The sequence below is a fragment of the Micromys minutus genome, assembly GCF_963924665.1.
Source record: "Micromys minutus genome assembly, chromosome: 17".
In the NCBI taxonomy this organism is placed as follows: Eukaryota; Metazoa; Chordata; class Mammalia; order Rodentia; family Muridae; genus Micromys; species Micromys minutus.
In genome coordinates, this window is record NC_137952.1 from 38,801,753 (window position 1) to 38,812,191 (window position 10,439).

Here is a 10,439-nt window from a genome sequence, read left to right on the forward strand (position 1 = left end):
GTGAAATCTGGAGTTGTTTGTCATGCCTGAGGGCCTGAAGCACTTTTTGATTTCTCCAAATTTAGAAGTAACTTATTTTTAATGTTGGATGCTTAACAAAACTCTGTAACAGCTTCATCACATAATCATCTTTCCTCGTACTGTGGCCAAGAAAATAAATCTGGCTTTGAGGAATGAGATTAACTTTCTACATGAAATAGGAGGCATGAAAAGTGTGTACTTATCTTGACATGTTAAATATGTCTTAAGCTTGTCTTTAATTAGTCTTGGGATGACTGAACACAAATGTAATTAACTTATTACCTTAGTTCTAACCAGACTCAAAAATATTCTCTAAGTGAAAAGAAGCCTGCATTTTAAAAATCATTTATAAACAAGAGGGCACATAGGATAATGGCTTTCTGCTCATTCACATTCAAGAACACACTCCCGAGAGGGCACAGATTTGAGACCAGTTGCTTGTATGAGATGGCCCTGTTATAAGAACACCTTTGGAAATTCCCTCATTTCAGGTTTGAGCTCCTTAGGCAGCTATACAACTTCATTTACATCAAACATATAAACATAGCATAAAACATTAGTAAGGAACCTTTGGGCACCGTGATTATAATTCTGTATGTTAATTACTTCACATGATACACTTTTCTTTCCACCAGGATATCACAAAGACATTGATATTTACAGGAATGCTTTTCAGTTAAATCTAAATGAAAGGAAGATGATATGTTTAAATCCAAGAAGGAGGCAAATTCTGTCGACACACGAAGGGTACAGTGTCTACTGGAGAGGTTATTTGGAGGTTTATCAGGGAAACATAACACTCTTGTGTCCTGGACAGGATAACAGTCCTCCTGTGTTAAGAAGGTCTTCCTTGGTAACTGAGTGTGCAGTTTAAGGGAGGGAACCATATGGGGCTATGAAGGAGGAAGGAAATACCCATCTAGCCAACCTAATCAACCCTGTGTTCAGTAAATGATGTAATAATTCAAGTGGATTCAGTCCTGGTGTCTACCAATGCTATGTTGGGAAGACCGTCTAGGAACACAGGGATGCTGAAGTTATAGGCATTGACTATCCCTTCTTGATTGCATACTGTGACTGGGAGACCTTTATGCCCCACTATAGATGTGCTACTTCAAAATGAGTTCAGTAGTCTCTGGTCCAAAGAAGAGAGATAAAAATTGTGGAGCTGTTTCTCCATTCCAAACCCCCTCTAATGAGCATTACATTCTTAACAAGGGAAGAGGTGAAAATCACATCCACACCATGACTTCAGCAGGCTGATGTTCCTAATGATCTGTTTTCATCATCCCCATTCCATTAAAGTGGAGACACACAGAGACGAGTCCTGGAGTTAGGACTTTTACCAGGATCTTTGGATCTCGAGTAGAGCATCTTTTGTTAACTCAGAATATGTTCTAGAAAACTGTCCAAATCATAGCAAATGGGCAGATTATACTCATTGCCACTGGGAACCTCTGCTCTTTCTGTGTCCTCTTCCTCCAAGACTCCAGAGCCCTGAAATCCTTGGCATTAAATATCCAGAAATGGACACATTTCTTGCCTTAGGAGCTCCCATCTTCACCCTATAGGCTGATGAGACTTGATAAAGCTGTTTTTTTCCCCTCATTTGAAATTACAGCATTGTAGATAAATACAGACTATCTAAGAAGATAACTGGAGCTGGGTGGGGAAAGTCAGTATCCTGTATGGACCCTCTTCCTATGAGGGCATGGTCTCCATATTGATGAGTTATCCTTACGTTTCTAGTACGTCTAAGGGCCTCATTCTAGTGCCTTTGACAGTTCTGTGCAGAAAAGATACAGAATGAGAAAATAGCAGGATTCTGGCTAATCATTTGTGATTTCCTTCTAGAAACCTGGATGGATGGATGGATAGATAGATAGATAGATAGATAGATAGATAGATAGATAGATAGATAGATAGATAGAGCGAGCTTAACTCCAAATAGTTTCTGCCATTTTTTGGTAACTATTTCTGCACATAGCAGGTCATCCTCAAATGTCAGATCTTGACCCTGAATAATCTCTTGGTGTGGTTTGCAGGCAGAAGCATTCCGTCCACGTCACTTGTTACTCTTTCTGTGTAGTCTCGTAAGGTGTCTTGCAGACAACAGTTGTGCTGTACGTTATGGCACAGACGCATCCAGAGATACTTTAGAGCAGGAAAGCAGGAATACAGCTGTATCTTCCCGTGTCGTGTGTGGGGTTGACGGTTCGTGACAGACTGAGCATCGAATATTAAGTTTTTCCTTGGGCAACACCTGCAGGCTACTTGAGTCTGATACAGTCCACCTCTTCGGTGGCAGGAACCCCACTGGTTTTGAGGTCGAGGTCAGCGCTGGACTTGCTCCCGTAGTGAGAGGGCCGCCAGTGCAGCAGCAGCATCTTCTTGAAGTATTTCATGGTGTTGTTCTTGACCGTCACGAAGCATATAGTGTTGATCATGCTGTTGCTCATGGCGATGCACTCGACGACGTAGAAGGCGGTGAGGTAGTGCTTCTCCTTCACAACCACCGTGGGGAAGAAGTCTCGCACTATGGTGAAGCCATAGAAAGGCGCCCAGCACAGCACGTAGGCTGTGAGGATGCCCATGAGCAACAGCACTGTCTTGCGGCGGCAACGCAGACGCTTGCGAATCTGCTCCGTCTGGAAGCCAGGTACAGCCTTGAACCAGAGCTCCTGGGAGATCCTGGCATAGCACAGGGTCATAGTGACCACGGGACCCACGAACTCAAGCCCGAAGACGAAGAGGAAGTAGGATCTGTAGTAGAGCTGCTGGTCCACCGGCCAGATCTGACCACAGAAGAGTTTTTCCTGGTTCTTGACGATAAGGAGGATGGTTTCTGTGGTGAAGTAGGCGGATGGGATGGCGATGAGGATGGAGACCAACCAGACCAAAGCGATCAGGAAGGAGGCGGTCTGATAATTCATCCGGGGTCTCAAGGGGTGGACAATAGCGAGATATCTGAAAGGAGAGGGAATGATGGTTATATTTTGAGGTCTGATTGTTTTTTTTTTAACCAGCCCAGAGAGCTGGGGCCACACAATAGTTCCCCTAGGTGCCTCCGACCCAGGTTTAAGCAGCATTAGCTCATTAACAGCCCCACTTGGCTTTTAGAGCAGGGATTTAATGGAAACAGCTAATGGGTTAAAGTAACCTGGCTTTTCTCCCTTGCCTGGCATAGGGATCAGGGAATTACCTTTCTCTCTGAGATTTATTTCCCTGAATACAACCCAAGACAAATGGCATTTACCTTGCAGGCTGTTAAAGTACAGTCGATTTAAGCCTGTCCCATCTAGCTCATGGCCGCTTCCTCCTCCTGCACCTTCTCTATCTCCTGTCCTGATGCTCACCGGGTAACTCAATCTGCCTCTCTCTAATCCCTCCAGTAGTTGGCTGTTGCCATTTTTATTTAGCCAACCCTTCTCAATTAAGGAACTAGGTTTGCACAACAAAAGCTGGTAAATGTGAGAATTCACTTGTAGGCCTGAGTCTTCAGGTACAGAATTTAGCGTTACAGTACGTAGCTCTAGACCAAACCTCAACAGTCTGTGAACATTAAACATAGTAAGGCTGTACTTGTGTGAGCATTTTTCAGGAGATACACACAAGTTCATCAGTTCAGGATACCATTTGAATTTTCACTGTTCCCATCCTGACCACAAACATAGTATGTTGCAGTAAACATTAAAAAGATGGCTTAACTTTTTATCCCCCACTTCGCTGGGTCCAGCTCCCGGCCATCTGGCACTACAATGATCTCTATCTTGGTGGCCTTACGCTGCCTCTGTGAACTCAGTCATGGTTCACTCCACTGCCCCTGCTGCTTCTGTCCCGGGTGGGTACGACCGCTCCAGCGTGTTGTTTTCACTCACTTCCCCTTGGCGTGTTATTACCAAGCCTTAGACACACCCCAACTCTGTGGCGGGCTTTATTCATTCCTCTACTACACCCTTTGAACTCAATTAAGTGATCACATCAGAGAACACACCAAACTACTCTGATCTGATAGGTATAATATAATTTGCTAACCTTTATAAGTCAAATGATTTTGTGCAATTCCATCCCTTATAAAACAGTCATAGCAGCCTTATTTATGAAGAGATGAACCGAGATGCTCCTCCCGAATCTCCTCTCCCCCAAATCTCTGCCCCCTCCATTTTCCAGCCTTTCCCCCACCTACCTCTCCACTGTCCAATCATGTATCACCTTAACATCAACCCACAATGGTGCTCTTAAAGTTCTCATTCCAAATTTCTCCTATTTAAGGTGAAAGAAGAACTGTGTAGCTCAGAGCGAGTCGTAGACACTGCTCAGGTTTCCTCCCCCTCTTGCTAGACATCAGCCTGCGTTATGGAGGCCTTAAGTGGGATTCGGGACTCTAGTAAGAAATAAGCAACATGCCCAGTGTAGCCAGCAGATACCAGCACGGAGCCTCCTGATACAAAACGTTCACATCCCCCTCCTTATGCCATCTTACGCCAAGAGAGGCATCTGGCTGTAGTACCTTAAAGTGTTACTCCTGTTCTCTTGAAGGAGCCCTACTGCCCAAGACAGATGAGGCCTGGGGCCTTCGTGGAAAATGAGCTCAAATGTGTGGGTTGCTTCCAGGGAGGTGGAAGGATAGCTATTTAGATATTTGGGTCCTGGAATAATTTCTGTATTACATGATGGTGGTGGTGGGGAGTCAGGAAGTATGGTAGGGGTGGGTGGAGGAAGAGAAGAGGCACGAGAGGTAGATAAGAGACAAATCATCCTGGAAATGAGTGTATGGGCCAAGAGCAGGTAGTATCTACTGAAAGATACTCATGCAAGTACATCCTTGCTATGTTTAATGTTCACAAGGTGTGGGCCAAGAGCAGTACAAATTCTGTCTGGCCTTGACACCCCCCCCAACAAAACCCTTTGATCCCCTTTCTAAAACCCTGCCGTGACTTGGAATCCCTCTGCCATGTGACTATCCTCTGTCCCTTGTGGCATTTCAGTTATCCTGTCCCGTCTGTACCTGCTTGCTGGTGGCTCTCCAACGGATTCCATACTTGAAGTTTCTGGGTTAAGGAAGGTAAAGCTGGTTCCATCCAATATATGGGGGCTCCCTGCTGGGTGTTACCACTGCAACTTCTGGAGTCTTGGGCTTTCCACCTATCTGTGTGACCAGGCTAGGAGGATGAGCATTACAGAGCTGGAGAGGTGAACGCATAATCACCCTCCCCACTTGACCGAGACATCTCACTATTGCTGTCTCACTGTGAAACTGGAAGACTGTTTCCTGTTGCCTTTTTAATAGAAGTGACATTTGGAATGTCATCATTGTGCTAGTACAGTGTTGGGGGTCAGAAGTATGACATGGTTTCACTGGGTAATCTTGGGTGCCAGGGGTGGCACTTTTTAGGATTCTTAAGGCAATCTGATGGGGGGGGATTTTGTTCGGGTTTTGTTGTTTACATCTCTAACTTTTTAAGAACTGCCTATATTTTTTTGGTTTATAATCTCTCCTTCCTTCAAAGCCAGCAATGGCCAGGGAGTCTTTCTCATGTGCCTATTATGATAATCTGCCCACCTCCTCAATTGGTTCCACCTTACTGAGTATGGTCTCTATTTAAAAGATTAGCAACCATAGCTCCTTGAGTTACCTTGCTCCTCCTTAGCATGCAGCGCAGCACAGTCACTTTGGGAGATTTGGACACAGATATCTTTGACAGGCATTCATTACTCTGTATACAGTACTAAATCCAAAGTCTTTAGAGACCATAAAACAAATTTAGGACTTTAAACTGCTCTCATTCTGGTCCTGTTACCACTCACAGTGTATCAATAACTCGCAACATGTTAATATCTCATACTATACTAATACTCATAGTGTATCAATAATTCTCAGCATATCAAAACTTACAGTGCACCAATAACTCACAATGTACCAATAACTAATACTCACAGGATATCAATAACTCACAGTGTATCACTTACTCACAGTATACCACTAACTCACAGTATACTAATAACTCAGAGTATACCAATAACTCAGAGTATACCAATAACTCAGAGTATACCAATAACTCACAGCATACCAATAACTCACAGTATAACTCAGAGTATACCAATAACTCAGAGTATACCAATAACTCAGAGTATACCAATAACTTGGAGTATACCAATAACTCACCGCATATCAATAACTAATGCAAAAAAACCTCACATTTCTGCTTATTTTGTTTTCATTTCCCATTTCCCACCCCAGCCCCCTTTTTCTGGGTGGTCTGGAACTTAATTGTAGATGAGGCTAGCTTCAAACACACACACACACACACACACTTATTGATAACCTTCATGGCTACCCTTAACTCTTACACTCAAATACTTTGTCATCTAACACATGTTTTTTACTGAGAGGGATATTCCAAAATTCACTGTTAACATCAAGTAACAAGAGCACTGACTTAGAAGGTGTTAGGCAGGTCTGTTTCTAAACTGTGCACTTGGATAAATAACTTGTGCTCCTGAGACTTAGTCTCTGCAACAGTGAAGTGAGGACAATAATGACTTAATTGACAAACTGTCAGCATTTGTGTCAGCTTCCAAGAAAGTAAACATCCATAATGTATAACAAAGTTATAGTACTTTTTGTAATGCTGATCGTATTTCCCATGAGTCATTTGCTGGCGAGAGAGACATCTGCAAAGGTCCCTGTTGCCAACTGTCTGCTTGAGTGTGTGCATATGCTTTTGAGGTCAATGGATTCCTTCAACTCTCTGCAACTAGAAATAGCACCTTCTCTGCAGTCTCTGGGCTTAGCTTCCAAAGGCAGCATGCAGAACAGGCATGCTTGAAGAATTAGTGGATGGAAACGCACAGGGAGAGTGGTGCTTCTGCAGGAGCCCAGGCTGAGCATGGACTGGTGCTTAAGCCCCTCTGGGTCTCTGTTTCCTCTGTGGCCCTAGCTTCAAATGATGTGCATTGTAATAGTGCAGTGTTGGGGGGGTCAGAAGTCTGACAAGGTGGGGGCCAGCAGATGGCATCCTTTTTGGAGGCTCTTGGGAGAGAAGCTGTGTTGGGGGAGGGCGGTGGCTAGGAAGTCTCTTTTAACTCACAAGAAATGTAAATTGTTTCTCTATCTGAGGTAAATAAAAATAGGATCTCTTAGGAAACACCACCCAACATGGCCCAGGTAAAAAGACTTCTTTTCTAAAATCAGCACCAGCAGGGGAGAGTAAGGATGTCTAATCCATCTTTCTAATTGTTTTAGAGCCGGATGAAGGCAGAAGGTGCGCTGCTCTAGAGGTTCCATGTTCTTTCACCTGTGAGCTTCACAGAACCCCCCAGCCTACCCGGGAGCCCCGCTGTGCTTGTCACATTGCTTTGTGCGGAGCACTCTAGGAAGCCCATGAAGCCTCCCCTCCCCCGTCTTGCTCCTCTACCAGCCATGGCTGGTATAAGCTTCTTGAGGGAGGTAAGTCTAGATTTGAGGGTATGTGCCTGTTATCCCAGTGTCCAGTAACCTAAGTCATTCTGAACTACAACATCAGCGTCATTCTGAACTACATAGGTAAGACCCTTGCCTCTGTTGAAAAAAAAAAAAAACAAACTAACATTTGTAAGTCATTGTATTTTTATTATTCTCAATGTTTAATAATTCCTAGTTTTTACACGGGAAAAAAAATTCTTGAGTTCAAAAACTACATCGTCTACTGCTTGCATTTCTATTTCATAACCCCGGGACAGCACAGTTGGGAACCGTGGTGGCCATGGCAGACGCTGCCAGTACCTCTTCCCTCCCTGGCTGCTATCACCACGTTGGTCTGTTTTGTTGCCTCAAAACAGAACTCTGAGCTGTGATCCACACCTACTCCAAGGGTTTCTTAGCAGCGATCACCAGCGGAGGCTTGAGGAATGAGTTTACCGCCTTCCCTTCTCATTTCTCACTACTTCCTGCACATGGATCCCTGCACAGGTCACAGGGTTTGGGGGGAAGAACACAAACTTAGATATAGGTATCTTAGTGTAGAGGCAGAAAGACCAAAGACATGACGATTGTTTTAAGACACACAGACAGGGACTTCATACACTGTATGAATTGGAGGGTCATGCTGGCATAGGGCACAATGCTAGACTCAGGATTTATATTCTGTGACATCGGGACTTCTGGAGATTTCATAAGCAAAGGGATACCCGAGGGAAAGCCAGCAATAAGTGACTGATTCTCAGATGCTTCGTTTCTATGAACATGAATTTTAGGGTGCAGTTAGAAGCTCCTGGGGAGCAAGAGACAGGTCAACAAGAGCATCAGAGTGTCCATCATGAGCAGCCAAGTGGCAAAGTTGAAGTGACAGGTCCTGGGTTTAGTTAGAGCTAAACTTAAGGGACAGGAAGGAAGGAAAGCAGGGATGACGGTCACATGGCATGGCTGGCGGAATGTGAAGGCTGTATGGGGAAGAGCTGGCAGGGATGTCTGTGCCAGGGTGACTGCTTCCTAAACAGTCCTAGCAACACGAACCACAAAGACAAAGCAAGACTGGTGTCCCAGACACAGCTTACAAGGGGATGAGGCATGAGGACAGCAGTTGCTTTCATTCAGCCAATTAGTTACTAAGGAAAGTGAATTAAAAAACCCCAGCTCAAGGGATTCCAATTCAGGCGACTTAGGTGGGTGGGGCTCAGAAAGCAACTCTATCATTGTGGCAGATGATAGTTTGTGATTTCCCTGAGGAGTTTTGTGCAGTTGGCGGGCAAGTCTGCATTTCATGAGCTGGTTTCTGAACTGCAGAGCCTCAGGAATGTAAGGTGCTTTCCACATGGGCATCTTACTATCCAAGGGAAGCGGTAGCTTGTTCCTGTGTCTTTTACTAAGAGAACGGAAAATAATTGACGGGTATATCAAACAGCACTAAACAGCACCCAGGACGAGGGAGAACCAGAAGAGCTGCAGGAGACAAAAGGAAACCCATCTTCAGAACGCATCTCAGAGCGGCTCAAAAGGGTGGGCTCATCAAAGAGCTCTCCCATCCCCCATCCAACCACTGGTGACAGTGCTGGCCGGAACCTATGCACCTAAGTGAAACACACAAGACTTTTCTCATTTGCTGCTGTTACAATTGGTACCCACAAATTTATAGCAGAGCAAGGACTTCTGGGACATTGCATGCAAATATATGTAAATAAGCATGCAGATAAATGCAAAACAGCAAGAGCAAACACGTCCTTCTCCCTTTCCTGGACGCAAATTCTGCTCTTCCATCTTATTTTCAAAACAGCTCTGCAACAAAACCACCAGAAGGGACGCTCCCTACGCCGTGATTCTAAGGAAGTGACTAAAGGACAGACAGAATGAAATAGCAGGTGACAGAGAGTGATTACTAAGATTGGCAGAGGAAATCATCAGGGGCCCAGGAAGCTTCCTAAGCAACGGATCACATTGTATCTGGATCTGGCTACAATACTTGGTACCCACTGTTGACTGGAAGCAGCTCTGGCTAACTCTCCCATAGCTTTTAAATAGTTGCTGCCTGAGTGTCCTGCTTTTTGTCTCTCTGTTGTAGGGCATGTGCTACCTCTGTTTGAAGCAGTGTCTCAGGGCATGACCAGAGCTACGAGACTCAGAAGCTTCCGACTTCCTCAAATGTTGGTGAACGGAACACATCTGGAGAACGTCTACTCTAGCCCCTTGGCAAGTCACTGAGCTGCCACATCTGGAGCCTTGTCAGCCTGGGAGAACTGACCTGGAGCCTCACCTGTCAATGGCGATTGCCAGCAGAGCGTTGGTGGAGACGTACAGGGAGACAGTACGGAGGTAGTTGACAGAGACACAGAGCATGTGACCATGCTTCCAGGAAAGCTGACGCACTACATAGTAGTCCATCTCAAAGGGGCAGCAGACGATCGCCACCAGGAAATCCGAGATGGCCAAGTTAGCAATGAGGAGATTGGTAAGGTTTCGAAGCTTCTTGTAGCGGGCGAGAGCAGCGATGAAGACGAAGTTGCCAATGCCGCAGACTAACATGATGCCTGCCAAGGCCACGCCAATGACAATTTTGGCTGCAAAGAAGGTCTGTGTCTTGGTCACATCCTCATCCTCACCCAGAGGGAGGTCATAATCACCGTAACTGTAGTTTAAGGCATGGTCTCGGGATGGATTCAAGTCTGGTGCAAAGCTAGTGTTTCTGTTCTGCTCTCCCATGTTGATGACGAGACAGGTAGGCTGCTGGGTATCAGGGAGATATGCCCACGTGGAGTTCAGCACTTCAGGGTTCAGTGGTGTGTAGGCCTCTGTTGGACTCCGTGGGGAGAACTGATATCATCCAGGATCTGGGGGGAGGGGAAGACACAACCAGTGGTCAGCGAACATCAGATCAGTCCCCTAGGTCCAGTCCAACCAGACCCGCCCAGGACCAACGACATCGGAGGCCATCTGCTTGCTGGCT

At 45.3% G+C, this 10,439-nt stretch overlaps 1 protein-coding gene across 1 annotated transcript; it reads right to left on the reverse strand.

Moving 5' to 3' along the window:
• Window positions 1–2,291: 2,291 nt before the first annotated feature.
• PROKR2 (prokineticin receptor 2) lies at window positions 2,292–10,195 on the reverse strand (the record flags this gene model as incomplete). Its single annotated transcript, XM_080931608.1, has 2 exons — window positions 2,292–2,988; window positions 9,750–10,195. 2 exons carry the CDS (start codon window positions 10,193–10,195, stop codon window positions 2,292–2,294), a joined length of 1,143 nt encoding a protein of 380 aa, XP_080787734.1.
• Between the last annotated feature and the right edge of the window lie 244 nt (window positions 10,196–10,439).